Source organism: Perkinsus marinus (assembly GCF_000006405.1).
Source record: "Perkinsus marinus ATCC 50983 genomic scaffold scf_1104296950436, whole genome shotgun sequence".
In the NCBI taxonomy this organism is placed as follows: domain Eukaryota; phylum Perkinsozoa; order Perkinsida; family Perkinsidae; genus Perkinsus; species Perkinsus marinus.
Genome location: NW_003209596.1, coordinates 31,065 through 48,138, shown reverse-complemented (window position 1 = coordinate 48,138; position 17,074 = coordinate 31,065). Strand labels below are relative to the sequence as shown.

The following is a 17,074-nucleotide window of genomic DNA, read 5'->3' as shown; positions in this document are numbered from 1 at the left end:
GTTTCTATTACTGCCATAATCACTTGTGTAGAGCTCAGTCGCTAAGTGGGGTGTAGGGAATGGGTATCATAGATGGATAAGGAAAGCACTGGACAGAGGGGCTATCATTTCAGAAATGTCAGGGGTCCCACCTCAACAGCAGGAACCTCCACATGGGATGCCCACACCACCCTTCATGGGTATGCCGCAAGGGTCTAGTGGGAAGGTACTATAGGCCTCCTTCTTTGCTGGGGTATCTCATCCCACATGAGCCTTAGTGGATAGAAGTTGCTATAATTTTAGAGTCCCGCCCCGCCCCCAGGGGGCCTTCCCATGCCCCCAATGGGTAGTATGCCAGGAGGGATGATGCCGCCTCCACCAGCAGGTATAGTATATCCCCTCTCTCACCCACCGATATGTGCTCCCTAGGACTTCCTAGCTTCCCTGGAGGACCTGGGGGTATGTTACCTATGCCCCCACCAGGCGGGGCATTCGGCAACATGCCTCCACCTCCTGGATTCGCGAATATGATGCCCATGCCCGGTGGTTTTGCGCCTCCCCAGAGTGGGCAGCAGGGGCAGAATATGGCTGGCTCAGCCTCCCCCGAGATGGCCAAGATACCTCTGGCTGAGCGGCTAGCTCACGTAGTATCGTGGTATATTGGTTGAGCTCAATCGGGCTGCATGATAGGATCCCCATGAGAGGCCTCCAGACGACTTCCCTCCCAACGAGACCCTCTATATCAACAACCTCAATGATCGAGTGAAACCTGAAGAGCTGAAGAAATCGATCCTCGAGGTCCGGAGTGGTTGGCGAATCCTCTCTCTAAGTATTCATCTTAGTTATGTAAATCCTGCGGTACCGTCATCGACTGTATTGCGATGAGATCACTCCGACGGAGGGGTCAGGTAGTAGTGGTCACAGCTCGTATGTGTTCGATCGGAGTCTTCATAGCAACAATGCACAGTTGGCCGTTGGATGGATGGTCGTATTGCCTCTAGGTATTTGTCGTTTTCTCGTCGAAAGAGGAGTCCTCGTCTGCGATGAAGAAGCTGCAAGGCCATAGTCTGTAGGGCCGCAAGCTGCTGAAGCCCTTGGAGTACATTGCTAACAATAGGTACAGCAAGAACATGCGGGTGTCATACGCTAAGACTAAATCAGACGCGATTGCTAAGAAGGAAGGTACTACACGACATAACACACCTTGTGATGATATCCGAACACGCTTATGTGGCTGTATGAAGGCACCTACGTCCGTCGGGATAAGGAGAAGTTAAAGGAGATGAGAGAGGCAGCACAGGCCAAGCTCCAACCAGATGCAGCAGCACAAGCGTAATGTCCAACGTCAAGGCTCTTCGTATTCAAGGGAGCTTTCTTAGGGCAGCTGCAGCGGCAGCGGCAGCAGCAGCGGCCAAGGCAGCAGTACCTGGAGGGGCTATGCCAGTGAGTCTGAGGGCGTTACTTGTCTATGCCTAGGCGTCCTTTTCAGGCTGGCATGCAGCCGATGGTTCCCAACTTTGCAAGCGTGCCCGCTGGGGGCTTCCAAGGTAGGGGGAATACTGACTAGTCTCTTTCTGTACTACATATCCCTCCAGGCATGCCCTTCAATATTGGACAGCAACAACAACAACAACCTGCTCAACAGAAGGTGAGTTAACTGACGGACGAGGCCGGCGTTGGGGACGCCTTTCCTTCAGAAACTTACCACTGCAGAGGACTTCTTCAACACCTCAGTATCAGCGCCTAAGGTCGTACAGCACTCTAACGTTCCTAATAAGTGAGGGCAGGCTATTGGCAAGTCGGCTCACATCTCTTGGTAGGACTCTCTTTGTGGAGAATCTACCTCCGAGGTGCACGCCTGAGAAGCTCACAGCAGTGTTCAAGTCCTATCCAGGCTTCGAGGGCACACGTGTGATAGCTGAACGACAGGTAGGAGTAATCTTACGCAGCTGGTGCATAGCCGCCAGGGCTGCATGTATTGTTATTTGTAGGTTGGGTTCATAGACTTCAGTAGCGAGTTCCAGGCCACTATGGCTAAGAATGCTAGAGGTGACTATACTATGGAGGGGCAGTTGGTGAAGATCTCCTACGCTCGGAAGTGATCATCATCATACAGCTGACGTCGGGTTAATATAACTTTGATGATGACGTTCTGGGGATCAACTTGTCGTGGAGTTGTGTTGAGGGTAACAAGAGGGTCTTGGGCTTCCCATCCAGGGAGAGTAGGGGTGCGGGTTGGGACTCGGTGGCTGCAATGACATTGTGTCCCCATCGGCGGTGCACACTGAAGGCTCTAACAAAGCCTCCTGTGAGTCCCAGTCCTCCTGTCTTGTCGTTAATGGCCATGGCCTGGGAGGGCTTTGCCGTTAAACCTGGTAGGGTGCTGGCACAAAGTTAATACACGTTAGTACTCCCTCCTATTGTTGCGTCCGATAGCTGGGGAAATCTATCGTTGGCAGCCCTCTCGTGCTACCGTACCATAGTTAAAATGAACCTCCGGCTTGCCCGACATTTTCTCGACTACCCATGCACATTTTACATGCTGTCTTTCACCATATCCACCATTCTATTATCAGTAATATCCGTGGTCGGTCCCAAGGTGGGAATGCTGTCCTCCTCAGGTGTTTTGTTTCGTACCGCCTGTTGCACGTTGGTTCGGCCCGGACATTGCGGCCTTAGCCCTTATGACCGTGTTCCTGGCAGCTGGGGATTGCTTGTGTGGTGCATGGAGGAACTCGATGAAAGTAACATGAGACTGTACCTCCCCAATGCTGCGTGTTCATAACCTCTTCAATATTGTAGGTCATCAATGCCTCCATTATATCACTCTTCTTCGCTGCTATATGGACACTAGCAATCAGAGCAGTGTTCGATGCCGTCTCGGCTGAGTACGACGTTGGTTGCCCCTCGACCTGAGCAGTCGCTATTCCCATTACGTAGATATAACTCTTACATAGCAGCTGTCTGGGCCCTACCCCTCATTGCCCTGCATGCCTTTGCTTATACTGTGGAGCCTGTACGTCACGCCCTGCGGCTATCGTTACGAGGCATCATCGATCGCTGGTCCTCAGATAAATGAAGTGTACAGTGTCCCATTGGGTGCACTCATTGTCTGCACTGTGCCAATGTGAGTGAGTGATACCTGAGGAAGCGGACTGCCTACTAGCAGATACGGCATGATGGATTCTATCTACTCCGAGATCGGTCTCTGTATGTTGGCGTGTATAGCAGCCTCCGTGGTCACCTTCGGGGTCACGTGTATCTTGTCGTCAGTACGCTGATTGTTAGGAGTATTACCACATCATCGTATAAACAGATACGGTGTAGAAGCAGTAGACTGTGTGGATCAAGCAAGATGTCTCTGGCGGAGGCCGATTCGGCATTGCTCACTTACTTTCACACCCTCTGCAACACCTTGATGTCGCCCTCTGAAGTCCAGGAGGTGGGTTCGATCTCTGGATGCGGTTACTCATTGCTACTTCCTAGGACTACGATCTAACTCGAGCAGCCTCAGCAGTATGCCAGAAGACTCTATATCAGGCCTGGAAACAGGCTGATGATGAGGGAGCTCGGCGGGTATCACTAACACTTTTTTCTCGATAAAAAGTACATCAATTCAGGTGGCCCATCTACAGGCGGCTTGCTTTGGTAATTTGGCCACCCTCGCTCAAACGGTAGGGAAGTCGTTCTACCCGATTCTCCGAATATAGATGGGCAGCGTAACGTCTTTTACGGTTTATGTGACGGCGTGCGTAACGTAGGCAGTTTTCGGTTACGGAAAGGCCTTACGACTTTACGGTTGATGCTGAACTGTTTTTTTGGAATTGTGGCGGAAAGATTCGCTGTAGTGCACTCGACGATAGCCCAGATAGTTGTTAACCTCATTTATTGTGGCTCGAATTTCAACCGAGCCGCTGAGAGAGTAACATTTGCTGTCGCATTTGCCACTCGTCTCCTTTGCAAATTCCATCCGTCTTACTCCCAGGCTGGTTCGGAACTGCCAAGCCGGCCTATCTACGGATTCGCATTCACATGAAATAGATTTAGGCGATTTGAATTATCAATCCTAGTTTTGTCCTCTGCATCTCCGTAAGACACGTTTGCGGCGCCGTAATTTTACGGTACGGGGCTTGAAACGTAACCGTAAAAGTGAACCGTAACGGCCCGTAACGTCATTCTGCCCATCCATGCCTCCGAAGAGGGTCTTCTAGGTGCACCCACCCCGTAGTGAGAAGCCTCTGTCGTTCCCAGCATCCTGTGGTGGGCTGGTCACTACTTCGTTCATGCTCAAGTTCACTAGTGTCGTCGCTACTCTCTCCGAAAGTAAGCATCTAGTCGTGGAGTATGCCTCTTGCATCCTGCCGGTAGATTCGTTGCCAAGTGAGGAGTTGTTGACTGATCTCATACAGTCTAGTATGAGTGCTCACATCACACAGGGGTATAAGAGCTCAGCTGCTGATGCCTTCGCACTGCAAGCTGCTGTCATCGAAATGGCGAGATTCGTAGGAAATATTCCGATGCCCCTCGTGGGCCATTAAGCCCTTGATAGGTACGAGCAATGAGACGTGTTCGCATGGCCACAACCCAGTATGTTGCCTCGACTATGGGCTCCTTCAAAGTGATGACGAAGATGCTAGCAAGGTAATGCTCTCTCTCTCGAGTGCTTGCTGCTGCATGTCGATCATCACAGGAATACCGCATTTAAATGGCAGGGAGTGGTATCGCCTCGCCAATGGTTTACAGATCGTATTGAAGCGGAGAATGCCTTGTAGGGCGACGACAAGGACCTAAGGTTGTGGTGAGTAATATTATTCGGACAGATACTTCACAATCCGTACATCCATGATGCTGCTGGTATCCACACTGGTGTATACGGTATGGGAAGGGAGGGATGAAGCCGTTGATGCGTAAGTAGGCATTGGACGACGTCCACGGTATTGTCGCTATTGTTGTCAGTTACGCTCTATGGGGGCTACTGCCTGGTCTTATTATATTACAGTTGCTAATCAAGGGCGGCGCGGTAGTATTGCCGATGCCCCTCCTCCGACAGTTCTCTTGTTACCTGTGGTCATCAGATCCGTGCAGTGTATTGCGTAGCACCCCTCTTCGCATGGACCCTCCTGGGCAGCGCCCTTGGGCTAGCCTCCGCTGAGAGTAACCTTGGTAGCATCAGTGCCTACGCCACACAAATGGTATGCCCAGTGTTGATGCATTGGCATTCCTCATCCCAGGTGCTGCTGGCTGCTATCGCTTCCTACCTACATCGTGGATCCCTTAAGAAGGTATCGGGACCGATACTAGCATATCAATCTTGGCTCGTAGTGGCTGTAGCCAACTGGACGGATGACGAGGGTAAGCTTCTAGAGGAGTGCATGCTATGATGCTTACTCGAAGCCGGATGATTATCAGTCGTTTGATGTTCAACGCTTTGAACTTCTACGTTTCCCATGTATAAAGTGTTCCCAATATCAACTCAGGTCGAGATTCCTTCGCCATGTGGCACGTGGCACTGTACCGAATAGCCATAGTCTGCACGGGTGTATTCCTCGCGATGATCTTCGCGGTGAGTCCCCTCCTATCCCCCATCGGTTGAGGTTCTCGCTTAGATGTTGCCCCCACCTTTCCGGCTCCTTCCTGCTCTCGATGGTCCTCATAAGCACCTAGTGCAGACAGCCGTTGACGTCGCCGTCCGGTCAGTGGTTAGGGCCAGTCGTTGCCATGCTAGCAACGGAGTGAAGGCAGAGGGACAAAGTGCCTTAGCGTAGGGTTCCGGTACCTGCTCATCTTCGTATTGTTATAATGAGAGCACTATCGGCTCTGTAGCGTATCAACCCTAAGAGAATTCTCGGTTAGCAATACATGGGTTCCCATCGATAACATATCACAGTTCTGTGGAGCTGTCAGCTTTCTCGCGCGATATCTCCGATGCAGGTACTCCCGTAGCATGAGCCGTGCTCTTTCTGTGGCCACCGAAGAGGAGGAGGAGAAGCCACAGATAACAAATCACCCGACTCTCGTACTCCACCGCGATGGGGCCCTAGAGGGAGTAGATCCTAACTCACTCGACTTACTGGTGAGCCCTTCCGACGCTGTGCCTGTTAATTCTCAGCTCAGGTGCATTTCCCGCCTGCAACCAAGCCTTTGCTACGTCAAAGCAAACTGCAAGATAATATTATGCGACGAGGCGGCCACTCGGCTAATGTCAATGATGTCTTGGTAGTTGCAGAAGCGACTCGTCTGAGTTGTCCATCGATGTCGTTCGCTCCTTAGGTGGATCTGTCATATGCTGCGCTAGCAGTGGCAGGACCGGCCAAGGACTGTCGGCTCGGCAGGGAGGGGGTTGCTGTAGCTGGTGACCTCATCGTGAGGATGGAAGAGCTACTGGGGGCGATTAAGATATCTGAGTAGGGCTGGTTACAGGGCATCATGGAACCCAGTTGCGGCAGGTCTAGCATTGATGTTACTACAGCGCAGCAGCTACACAGTCCCAGTTGGGTGAAGCAGGCTGTCATGAGGCTCAATGTAGAGCTTACTAAGACACGCACTATGTTGTGGGCTGAGACTGGGTGGAAAACCGACAAGGCGACGCACACCATTGGTAATAGGCAAGCATGTGGTGTGAACTCGTGCATATTATAGTTTTTCAGATCCGGCCGAGAAGTTCCTGCTTACAGGTCTCCTGCAGATTGTCTCTCTGGCAACTCATCTCGTCCATTTCGGTGATTGTTGGATGCGTTTTGAGGAGGTTGTTGGTAGTACTAGAGTCGTACCTTGGTCCTCTCCCCGTATTCCTATAGCAGGGCTCGAGTCGGAAGGCATTGCTGGCAACACCGGCACTAATCCCTTCATCAATCGTGGCCAATCATCGACTGAACTCGGTAAGCCTCGGCATACACTGCGTTCCGACTCTTAGCTCGACGACAGGATTCATCATTTCAGTTGGAGTACCATCATCTCGCGAGCATCATCATCATCATCATCATCATCATCATCACCTCCCGCCCCTCGTCACCAGGTCGAAGTCGGCACATCAATTCGAAGTGAAGAATAGTCATGAAGGCCTCTCCAGAGGGGCTCGTTGATTTTGTTGGCAATGGACCTATCTGTTGTTGGTCACTACATTTACCATCTAAAAGAAGGGCACTGTAGCGATATTTTTTTTGCACTTCATCAGTCCAAGCCTGATAACTTTTTTACTTCAAGGGTGCATCTTATCTTACTATCAACACACTATTGTGTTTATAGTAGTACTCGGGGTAAAATATGCTGATATCTGAGTGGGCGGGGTACCGATTGGAGTGGGCATGGAGCCTGAAGGACGGGCTGCATCAATGTAGACGCACTGCTGGTCCAGACGCTTAGTTGGGGATGCCAATACTCTCTCGTGGTCTCTGCAAATGCCGGGAGCCCTCACCTCGATGTATGAATATCTCCCGACGGTGGGATACATCACAGTTCATGTGGCATAAGATTAAACAGTAGGAGAGCCGACTGATTGAGGGGATATAGGCTCCATCAGTTGGAGGAGGCCTCCAACGCCGTCTACCTCCGTGTCTTGGCAGCCTACTTGGGGTCATGAGCCCGAGCCGAGGGTATCGGCGTTGGAACATTCGAAAGGGAAACTTAGCGAATCATCAGTGAGTCCCATAGTGATGAGGGCGCTTACTTTGCTGACTTTAGGTGGCTCATGTGGGCTCAGATCACGTTACAGTGGATAGGCTGCTTTCGAAGTTAGGGCTGTGTAGCCGTACGTTAGCCATACACTGGCTCTGGAGGGTATGGGAATTCCCTCAGGCACAGAGGCTGGACGGCTTATCGAGCGTGGTCGGATAAGTATCAATGGTCGGCCGATTGTACAGAACAGATGGGTGGATGTTCGTAAGGACTCCATATTGGTAGTAGGGGATACCGGAGAGGGTGGTAAGGAATTATGGTGAAGCGCAGGTTAATGGCACCCCGCTAGAGGCCACATGTCGGCTAACTTTGCTCATGCATAAGCCTGCAGGGTATGTGGTCAGCCGAGATGATCCTCTGAATAGGGATACTGTAGTCTGGTTCATCGATGATACGGACACTTTCGTGAGGGGCCTACTACCCAGGTATTCCAACTGCTGCCTGACCCCAGCGTATACATCGGAGCATCTGGTCGTCTTGATAAGGATACCACCGGTAGAGCACTGGTTATCGTCATCATACTCCTCCTCCTGCTCCCTCTACTCTGAGTAGGTCTCCTGCTGCTTACTAACGATACCTATTTGCAATCATCATTGGTGGATCCAGTCTATAAAGTCCCCAAGGTCTACCGAGTGGTAGTGAAGGGAGCAGCCCTCAACGGGGCACAGCTCATGGCACTACGCAGTGGGGTCTCGCTAGAAGGTGAGTAATGGAGAATCAACCATTCGTGCTATGCTACGGTAGACGGCCCGACCCTGCCTGCACTGGTGGAGCCTCTGGACGTGAATGGAGACCCTCTCCCACTTGAAATGAGCGAATATGACCGCTACAAATGCAAGCAGTTGAATATCACTCTATGGGAGGGACGGAACCGGCAGGTTAGACGGATGGTCGAGGCTGTAGGGTAAGTAGGGGACTGATCAGCTTAATGGGATCTACTCTTCACCTCCTCCCCGCAGCATATGCAGAGTCAGGTCCACAGTCCGGGACTTGTGCCGGATACAACTGGGCCCTTTCTCGCTTCATGCAGCTGGAGTGCCGAACCCTGGAGATGTGCGTCAACTCACTATAGATGAGGTGGAGACATTGAAGACCTATATCAATTCACAGGCTATGCGCACCAAGAGATTCCGCAAAGTTGGTATTGGCAGCAGTGAGATTTCAAGCTCTGGTTCATGATTTCCGAAAATAATGTGTGAGGTTTCTGTCCATTCACTGTCTTGTGCATCATAGTAGAGGCTTCCTTCTAATAGCAGGCTTTGTCGCTAAAGGGGATTCTCCTTGAATGGTACTGGTCTCAGCAGGTCTATGTTCCCCCTTTTTTAAACCGTGATCAATACCAGCATAGATGTCTGGCTCCTGCATAGCATTGCAGTTGGAAGAGGCAGAGGCACTGAGATCTGTCTATGGAGGCGAAGATGGATTCATGTGGTTACACGAGCCTGATGGGGACGATGATATAGCAGAGCCTGCGTACTATCTTTTCACTGCTCACTACTCGAGAGCATCTCAGATACGCAGTGACAGTGCGCAGGGACGGCCCAATGGAGTGTTCAGTGACGATGATGTTCACACTACCACCTGAGTACCCCTTGAATGAGTATGCTGTGCCGGAGATAGTAGCAGTTGAGGGTTCGGAGTCGGTGCAGAGGAAACTGCGTACTATGGGGGGAAGCACGCTAATACTAGAAATGCTACGTGGTGAACTGCTGTATTCATGAAGTTTTGGAAGAGAAATATTCCTAGCATTCTTTGCCAAACTGAGGGCATTAATTATGGAGGTGAAGCATAGTCGGTGCAGTGGAACTCCGACCGTTTGGTGTATCAATTCCAACTAAGGTAAAATTGAAGATGCAGTGGCTACCAGTGTGCGACAGCAGTTGAAGAGCGGCTATGATTTCCCAATCCTCGCATCTCTGGGGCCACCATTGACCGATCTCCTCGCTGATGTGAGGTCTCTAACCTACACCATGGGACTGTTATAACCATAGGCTCATCTTAGTTTGAGGAGGAGTGGATCGGTATGGAGATTGAACGCGAGAAGGAAGAGGCAGCAGAGGAAATGGACAACTACGCCTGGGCCACTCACCTAGCCATCGCGGTAGAACTCCTCGGTGTTGTTAGTCTCATCGATGCACCGGGCAGTAGGCACAGAAGTACGAGCAGAGGCATGGCCCTCCTGTACTCGGCCGTAGAATGATATATTCTCATCACATATGGAGCCCTACTAAACGGAAATATATTCTAGAGTGGGCCAGTAGGCTGCCCTCTTCTCGTCCCCAATTGCGCTATGCATTGGCCCTCAGGGGCACTCCGTCTCGGTGGTATGTCGAAACTGGGATATCCCGGCTGTATTCTCATCGAGGGCGATGAACGTGACTGCGCTGAGTTTGTTAATCTTGTGACCAGGTGACCGATTGGCTTATACACCAGCAGGAGATCCATGCTTTAGGCTACGGTGGAAGTATATCGCTGTACGAGGAGAAGAGCAGGTGCCTGTGCTTCCTGGGAAGTGCTTGGACGATATGCGGGCGTTACCTCTATCATTCACGGAGTACGGTTGGGATGATATGGACAAGGTCGCGGCTCGGTGGGTTATGGGGTTGTCCTCGGACATGGGAAGGCTTGTTCTTGTTGTTTGCCCGCAGGTGTAGGGAGGCTGGTCTTGAGGAACTGTTCCTGACGTGTATGAAGATATATGGCGGTAAGAAGAGCAAGGAGAAGAAGCCACAGACGAAGTCGAATGATGAGAAGAAAAAGGAAAAGAAAAAGCGATGAGCATTCAACTACTAGTGATGCTGTTTGTATGTGTTTTATGATGAGGCTTTTATCTCTGTTTGGTAGTTGTGTGGTAGTGCGTAGTTGCTAAATTGAGTATTCCCTCTGCTGACCATACCTCTACAGCATCTTGCTGCATCGTGAGTCACGATGCAGCAAGATGCTGCAGTCACGATTCGTGACCAGACAGGTACGTTCGAAGGCCTTTGTTGGACCACATAGTTCGGTTGCGCGGGTCGCAGCCCGGATATCTTGATGGAATGTTTCGCTTTGCTCATCTCATGATGCAATTAATTGCCTCCGTAGTGAGTTGAACAATTTTGTAGTATGTCTGCTGCTGCTGTTGCATGGTTCCATCTCCAGCTCGAGGAAGCGGAGGCTATATGTGCGGCTTATGAGGATGATTGTGATTTTATATGGCTGCACAAACCAGAAGGCCCGGACGACGGGGAGACAGCGTGAGTCGTTATTGTGAACTCCCAGTAGAGTTACTCATACCCTTTCATCATAGGTATGCAGTCACTGTGAGGGGTAAGGTTGATGCTGAGACGAGTGTAACGTTTATGATAACATTACCACACGGGTACCCTTCGGCTGGAGAGGAGAAGGCCTTCCCTGAGATAACTGCGGTCGAGGGCTCAGAGAATGTCAAGTATAAACTAGGTGAGGATGGTAGAAATATCAATCTGACAAGTTGCCAGAATGATTATTGTTAGTGACAATAATTGTTCTCCGAATCTATATTGTGGACAATTGGAGAAGTCACCACATTGTTGTATGTTTCAGGTAACTTGCAGGAGCTCCTTGCCGCGAACGTCCGGTCTCAGCTGAAATCCACTTATGAATTTCCCGTCCTCGCCGCTCTAGCCCCGATCTCGGATAGACTCACGAAAGTAAGTGTGAACATCGCCGCCTCCACTTATAATGTTCCCAACAGCTTGGTGAAGAATGGCAGACTAAACAACAGGAAGAGATGGCGGCTAAAGAGGACTATGATTCTGTTGTACGAGCAGCAGTCAAAGTACGGCATGAAGACTGAGTTCGGTTAGTATTGATACAGGCAAAGAAGTCAGAGCTCCAGAAGGGTCCGCTGATGCTGGGGAGGAGGATGATATTTTTCCATCACATACGGAGTCCCTACAAACGTCGATGCATACAAAAATGGGCCAGTAAGATAATTCGATTATTCACATTCGAGGGCAGACCGAAGTAGCAGACACATTCCAGTATACTTTCAGATGACCTCCGACTGGGAGGGATGAGTAAAATAGGTTTCCCTGGATGCATCGTCGTGGAGGGGGATGAACGAGATGTGAGCGAATATGTGAATATGGTTTCGAAGTAATTCCTGATGTCTTCATGTCTCTACAGTTGTCCATGTTTTCAATCAGGCTCATCTGGCGGCTCATGGAGGTGCGAGGTGATGAGCAAATCCCTGTACCTCCGGGGAAAACGCTGGACGACTTACGTAAGCTGCCGATCGAGTTCCATGAATACGGCAAGGACGAATTCAACGAAGTTGCTGAGCGGTGAGTACTGGCTTCCCCATGAGAGAGCAACACGTAATGCTCATTTCAAGGTGCCGAGAAGCAGGCCTAGAGGACCTGTTCTTAACGTGCATGCAAATCTATGGAGGCAAGGAAGGGGCATCCACAACTAATAAGAAGAAGTCGAAGAAGAACCGAAACGATGATCACCATTGAATTGTCGTCTGTGATTCTGTTCCAGTAATTGGATGTTCAAAAGTAGTCGCTATTCAGACCATGCGTGTGTTCTTTGTTTGAATGTTCTTCTAATCCTTCATCAGAAGTGTTTCTTTATGGCATCTTATCCAACACTGTCTGCCACCCTTAGCTTTGAGATGTGGGACTTGTGTTGTAACCCCTGGTGTAAAGGGACTCACAATACTTTCTAAATTGATTGGGTTTGGGAATCTCCTTTCCGACTTTTTTCCAATCAAATTGACAAATACAAGGCCGACAGTGGGATGGAAAAGAGGACAGTATTCTTCATCCACGGCTGGCGATGAATGGACAAAACCGAACAACATTCACCAGTTGTGGACTACCATTCGGCGTGTGTACTTGTTATACAGGCAAGCCTGACTGCTTCTAGTCCAACATCTTGACACTGTCCCGTAGTCAAGCCTCGGGTGAGCCAGGGGAGAATGTGAGCGTCTCACCAACGTTTGTTGTTTGTGCGATGACCCATTGTATGAACCTGTTCACCTGCATAGTATAACAGGCTTTGGGAGTGGACTACTGCGTGATAGCAGTCGTTTGTTATTTGTATTGCTATTCAATGAAGTTGGCCCAACTCTCGGTCCTGTTGGTGGGGTCTACTGCTCTGCCGGCGCCACGGGACAGGTTTAGGCTACATAAGCATTCACACTCGTTAATGAGAGAGGCCAAAGTTGGCGGTAACCATACGTACATGTATTGCGATCAACTTGTTGACCACTTCACCGATAACAGTGAGAGGAGAGCTTGGTGAGGCATCGTCCGACTTCATACGCACTGCATCTTAGGAGCTCATGCCCGGGAGAAATGGTGCCAAAAGTATTTATATAACGATGAGTTTTCATCTAGGGATAGGTGCCATAGGCCGGTAAGCACGGGCACCTTCCGAAGTGGGGGGAAATCTTGTGCAGGTCGTCCTCCTCTACACTGGAGGGGAGTCTCCAGGCCTAAGTGACGATATCGTTACTGCATCGAATGTCGCGGATGACATGATGTCTCTTGCGAAGGAGATCGGAGCTGTCGCGATGGCTCTTGAACACAGGTCATAGGAGAATTGCTATCCGAGTGCCGAACGAGAATGCTGAAGATACTATGGGGTAGAGAAACCGACAAAAAAGCTGTCCCGTAAAGTACTGGAGAAGACCTTCACAGTCGACCAAGCCTTGGCTGATGTCGCACGCTTCCGAGACTATGCCGCTACTAAATACAATCTCGAGAACGCTCAGTTCGTCACATTCGGTGGGAGCTATCCAGGAGTAAGTAGCATGGTGGGAATCGTCAACCGCTACTACTGTATGTCATCCTTGCTTGTGTTGTTTCAGGTTGTAGCTGCCTGGGCTCGGGCTGTCTATCCAGAGAGTTCGTTGCAGCTGTGAGCTCCAGCGCGCCCATTCAGGCACAACTCGACTTTCCAGAGTAGAGGTGGAGTCGGAAACTCTCTGTTTAGTGTCGATCCCTATAGATATAATAACGCAGCTGCCGATGCCTTCGCCAACGAGTTAGTCGGAGGAAGTATCGCTTGCGCTACCGCTGTACCCAATGCGCTGTTGAGTGAATCACCCTCTAAGTCAGATAAAGCAAGCCCACGCTGAAGTGGGACAGATGCTCGAGGACGAGAAACTGAGACGAAAACTGGAGAGGACTTTTAATATTTGTGGTACGAACATGCTAGAAGAACATGATAATAGGAGACTATGGTGAGAGGGATAGTCCAAGACAGCTTTTCAGTTTACCCCCGATTCAGGACTGCTGAAGGTGTACTGAGTTTTTCAGTGCAGTCAAACGATCCTCGATGCGAGGGTGACTTGTGCAACATCGAAAAGATTTGCAGTCGTTTCACTGATCCCAAACGACCAGCGTGAGAATCAGGCAAAGTCTAGACATATAAACTGGGCAGCGAGTCTTTAGGTCATTAGTGGAGGGCCTGGCAGAGGTTAGTAGAAGTCGAACGAAAGAATGTGTAGATGTCGACTTCGAGGAAGTTGCTCGCATGTAATCAAGTCGCGAGGACGCTGTACGAGTAGAAGTATGGACTCAGGTATAGAAATGAGTCATACGCTGACTGGATGAAGATGTGGGTCTTCCAAACCTGCAACGAGTTTGGATTCTATCAAACCTGTGACTCGTCGAAGAACTGTCTGTGGCCTCCGCGGCTCAATGATCTCAAGTGGAATATGAAACTCTGCGAAATAGGCTGGGACTTTACTCCAGAAGAAGTAGAGCCACTATGCTTTAGCTTACTTATCTGAATCGAATAGTTGTACGCGGGGATTCATGGAATGCTAACTCGGAAAAATGTTCTTTTTGCTGGCGTTGAAGCCGAACTACAGTCCAAGGCCAAGAAACAACCCGGCCTCATTATATGGTCAGATATCGGCTAATATACAGCATACGAACAGAAAGTATGGAGGCTTATCGCTCAACGCTTCACGCATCCTCTCCGTCAACGGTGGTGTGGATCCCTGGCATCGCCTAGCGCTCGTAACGTCAGATAACTACGAACGACCAACTATTTGGGTGATTTCATCTAGCAATATGACTTAACCATTACTCGGTCTGTGCCTAGGTCCCTGGAGCCTCTCATCACTACTGGACTCACAGAGGGAGCGAGGAAGTGGATCAAAACATTGCGTAAGTCTACTACTGTATGAGGGATATGAACTATCATCTCAGACGCGCTCGTTCGGGAATACGCGATGTAGTCAAGCAGTGGCTCGAAGAAGATGCTGGGACCTTCGTGCCAGAGATGATGGTGTGACCATTCCACTTAAGATTTTGATGAAGTTTATAGCGAAGTCGCTCCTGTCCCAAGGCATTAGTTGATCCCTGAGGGATCCCTCATATATGCATCAGTTTTGTTGTTTCGAGTGTCACCGAGTTGGAGTGAGGGAGCTAAGAATAGGATCTCTTTCCTGCCAGATCACGACCATCCTCTCAAGGGCAGCCTCGATATTCTCCTGTAGACCCTTTTCCATGGAAGGGGGTCATATCCTTCATCTGCTACTATTTGATCGTGGAATGTCCCATTCGTGGCATCTGCATTTTCCATCTCTCTTCTTGAGAAATGTGATTCTCACATTTTTGGCCTCTTTGCGTTCAAATATGGAAGGGACTGATGCATCTGTCATCTTGTGATAAACCAATTCGAGAAAGGAAAGAATTCGAAAACAAGTTTAGTCCTGTACCACTCCTCAGTGAAAGCATTGCACATTTTGACGAGGAGTTTTCCTAATGCATACAGTATAACCTTCAAGTGTATAAACACGACGTCCAACTACCCTGTGACGCACTCAGAAACTCAATCCAGTGATCTTCGAAATGCACTTGTGGCATCTCATTTCATAGAACACTCAAATCTCTGAAATGCAGTGGCGATAACGCAAGAAATCATAGTAGGAACAGGAATAGAGAGCACATAACAGAAATCAACTTATCATTTGAGATATCTCGCAAGCATCTTCTACTCCAACCTGCAGCTTGCAGCGTCAAGGTGGTAGTTTTGAATACAATCGGTATAATTCATCTGTTGAGAGAAGGGATCGCCATAGAAACATCGAGACCATTCCCAATTATGTATGGCATATAGTGTACCATTGACATCGAATAACTTATTGTACTGCTCCTGTGTGACAATACCTGTTGGGACCATCAAACTAGTGAGATCTTCTAACTGGTCCCACACATACTCGATACCACCATCAGGATCGGGATATTTACTCGTATCATAAGCACACATAGAAAGTTTACCACAACCATTACCCATCTCGCAGGAGCCTTCGACCATGATAGTGATCTTCGCTCTCAGGTCCTCCCATCCGGGCTGCGTACACACGACGCATTGGTCTGTCATCATCCACTGCATACGCTCCAACAAACCATCATTGTTAGTGCCATTAACCGAGTTACGGTATAGCATCATGAGTGCCCTATCAGCATTCTGCATGACATAAGTAGTTTCTTGCTGATTGGGCTCACCCTCGATAGTACTACCCACAAAGATGGAATTGGGTAGATAACCCATACCCTCGGTAACATTAGCAATCATCTGTCTCGAACTGGTCAACGCTTGTAAGTAGTAATTATCAGGGACATGCTCCACATCAAAACTGATACCAATAGGCGCTATCTCTGCCATATCCTGGGCAGAAACCGAGCGAATAAGGAACTGCTCGAAAGTGTTTACGAAGGCGCACATCTTTTGACCATCCCTCTCGGTGACATCACCATAAGTCAACCAAATGATAGCATCGTTCCCACTATCCTGACGCCACTTCTTCATCCAAGCAACCAATTGCGGTTGGTACTTGATGATGTTGTAGTTTGTAGGATCAGCCACGTTGATGTAAAGCTCACCACAATTCCACGTCCTACCCATATCACTTGAAATGAAGTCAGTTAGAGCGGGATCTCCTTCACTCCAGTAATCTTGAGACCAGGAATAAATGCCTATGGGGCGACCAGTGCATGCATTGGTAGGTGGGGGTCTAGTTGTTGGAGGGGGGCCTGTAGTCTTAGGGAACGTAGCCTGCTGATTCGGATCCGAGGGTAATTGAGGAGGTAGAGTCTCAGGGCTACTATCACTACCCGAGTCTGTTGAACAACCAGAAAAGCAAAATGCCAGTATAACCGATACCAACGTCGAGAAGAGCTTCATACTCATAACCGTAAGGTGCTACTTTTCAAGTGGAAGTCACAGTGAGGTATTGTGACAAGTGCAACACAACTTGGCTTCGTTGTACTGTCCCGTGTTGTGAATACTACCACGTGTTGAACATCCTCTTAGGAGTACTACACGAGAATCCGATGTTGGCTCGTAACCATATTATCTCATGAGCATTCTCTGAGCAATGTAATCTGCTCACTTTTGATATATGTAGTGGTACCATGGGAACTCCCTCAGCTTC

General features: G+C 49.5%; 8 protein-coding genes across 8 annotated transcripts; 7 read left to right on the top strand and 1 right to left on the bottom strand.

Annotated features, from left to right (window-relative positions):
- Positions 1-94: 94 nt before the first annotated feature.
- Positions 95-2,104, top strand: Pmar_PMAR018465 (U1 small nuclear ribonucleoprotein A, putative). Its single transcript, XM_002777983.1, has 14 exons — positions 95-205; positions 283-364; positions 409-623; positions 670-777; positions 822-887; positions 981-1,048; positions 1,097-1,161; positions 1,224-1,311; positions 1,359-1,422; positions 1,469-1,526; positions 1,575-1,627; positions 1,677-1,756; positions 1,800-1,908; positions 1,971-2,104. Exons 1-14 carry the CDS (start codon positions 116-118, stop codon positions 2,079-2,081), a joined length of 1,257 nt encoding a protein of 418 aa, XP_002778029.1. The 5' UTR covers positions 95-115; the 3' UTR covers positions 2,082-2,104.
- A 1,230-nt stretch (positions 2,105-3,334) lies between these two features.
- Pmar_PMAR018464 (hypothetical protein) lies at positions 3,335-3,782 on the top strand (the record flags this gene model as incomplete). The annotated part of the gene is made up of 4 exons (XM_002777982.1): positions 3,335-3,421; positions 3,466-3,555; positions 3,600-3,653; positions 3,741-3,782. 4 exons carry the CDS (start codon positions 3,335-3,337, stop codon positions 3,780-3,782), a joined length of 273 nt encoding a protein of 90 aa, XP_002778028.1.
- A 480-nt stretch (positions 3,783-4,262) lies between these two features.
- Positions 4,263-7,072, top strand: Pmar_PMAR018463 (hypothetical protein; the record flags this gene model as incomplete). Its single annotated transcript, XM_002777981.1, has 16 exons — positions 4,263-4,302; positions 4,348-4,481; positions 4,529-4,620; positions 4,800-4,886; positions 4,936-4,999; positions 5,055-5,171; positions 5,211-5,331; positions 5,457-5,542; positions 5,586-5,740; positions 5,911-6,052; positions 6,094-6,195; positions 6,250-6,383; positions 6,426-6,577; positions 6,627-6,731; positions 6,780-6,857; positions 6,919-7,072. The coding sequence occupies 16 exons, from the start codon at positions 4,263-4,265 to the stop codon at positions 7,059-7,061; spliced, it is 1,752 nt and encodes a 583-aa protein (XP_002778027.1). The 3' UTR covers positions 7,062-7,072.
- Positions 7,073-7,757: 685 nt separating this feature from the next.
- On the top strand, positions 7,758-8,832 carry Pmar_PMAR018462 (pseudouridine synthase, putative; the record flags this gene model as incomplete). The annotated part of the gene is made up of 6 exons (XM_002777980.1): positions 7,758-7,874; positions 7,924-8,025; positions 8,079-8,148; positions 8,206-8,355; positions 8,398-8,557; positions 8,628-8,832. 6 exons carry the CDS (start codon positions 7,758-7,760, stop codon positions 8,830-8,832), a joined length of 804 nt encoding a protein of 267 aa, XP_002778026.1.
- A 169-nt stretch (positions 8,833-9,001) lies between these two features.
- On the top strand, positions 9,002-10,431 carry Pmar_PMAR018461 (conserved hypothetical protein; the record flags this gene model as incomplete). The annotated part of the gene is made up of 8 exons (XM_002777979.1): positions 9,002-9,126; positions 9,167-9,312; positions 9,493-9,602; positions 9,656-9,754; positions 9,802-9,910; positions 9,960-10,062; positions 10,106-10,243; positions 10,302-10,431. 8 exons carry the CDS (start codon positions 9,002-9,004, stop codon positions 10,429-10,431), a joined length of 960 nt encoding a protein of 319 aa, XP_002778025.1.
- Positions 10,432-10,758: 327 nt separating this feature from the next.
- Positions 10,759-12,134, top strand: Pmar_PMAR018460 (hypothetical protein; the record flags this gene model as incomplete). The annotated part of the gene is made up of 8 exons (XM_002777978.1): positions 10,759-10,889; positions 10,943-11,094; positions 11,218-11,324; positions 11,369-11,452; positions 11,492-11,600; positions 11,670-11,772; positions 11,823-11,960; positions 12,011-12,134. The coding sequence occupies 8 exons, from the start codon at positions 10,759-10,761 to the stop codon at positions 12,132-12,134; spliced, it is 948 nt and encodes a 315-aa protein (XP_002778024.1).
- Positions 12,135-12,828: 694 nt separating this feature from the next.
- Pmar_PMAR018459 (conserved hypothetical protein) lies at positions 12,829-14,928 on the top strand (the record flags this gene model as incomplete). Its single annotated transcript, XM_002777977.1, has 13 exons — positions 12,829-12,904; positions 12,959-13,038; positions 13,082-13,212; positions 13,258-13,426; positions 13,493-13,542; positions 13,633-13,702; positions 13,743-13,867; positions 13,915-14,028; positions 14,079-14,162; positions 14,209-14,386; positions 14,541-14,687; positions 14,737-14,801; positions 14,844-14,928. 13 exons carry the CDS (start codon positions 12,829-12,831, stop codon positions 14,926-14,928), a joined length of 1,374 nt encoding a protein of 457 aa, XP_002778023.1.
- Positions 14,929-15,630: 702 nt separating this feature from the next.
- Positions 15,631-16,545, bottom strand: Pmar_PMAR018458 (hypothetical protein; the record flags this gene model as incomplete). The annotated part of the gene is made up of 1 exon (XM_002777976.1): positions 15,631-16,545. The coding sequence occupies one exon, from the start codon at positions 16,543-16,545 to the stop codon at positions 15,631-15,633; it is 915 nt and encodes a 304-aa protein (XP_002778022.1).
- Positions 16,546-17,074: the final 529 nt, after the last annotated feature.

What these genes read in the sequence shown, in the direction of transcription:
- Pmar_PMAR018465 (XM_002777983.1), top strand. Translation starts at nt 116, where the DNA reads ATGTCAGGGGTCCCACCTCAACAGCAGGAACCTCCACATGGGATGCCC. An exon ending in AACAACCTGCTCAACAGAAG is followed by an intron (nt 1,628 to 1,676) that starts GTGAGTTAACTG and finishes CCTTTCCTTCAG; the next exon opens with AAACTTACCACTGCAGAGGA. An exon ending in CACTCTAACGTTCCTAATAA is followed by an intron (nt 1,757 to 1,799) that starts GTGAGGGCAGGC and finishes ATCTCTTGGTAG; the next exon opens with GACTCTCTTTGTGGAGAATC.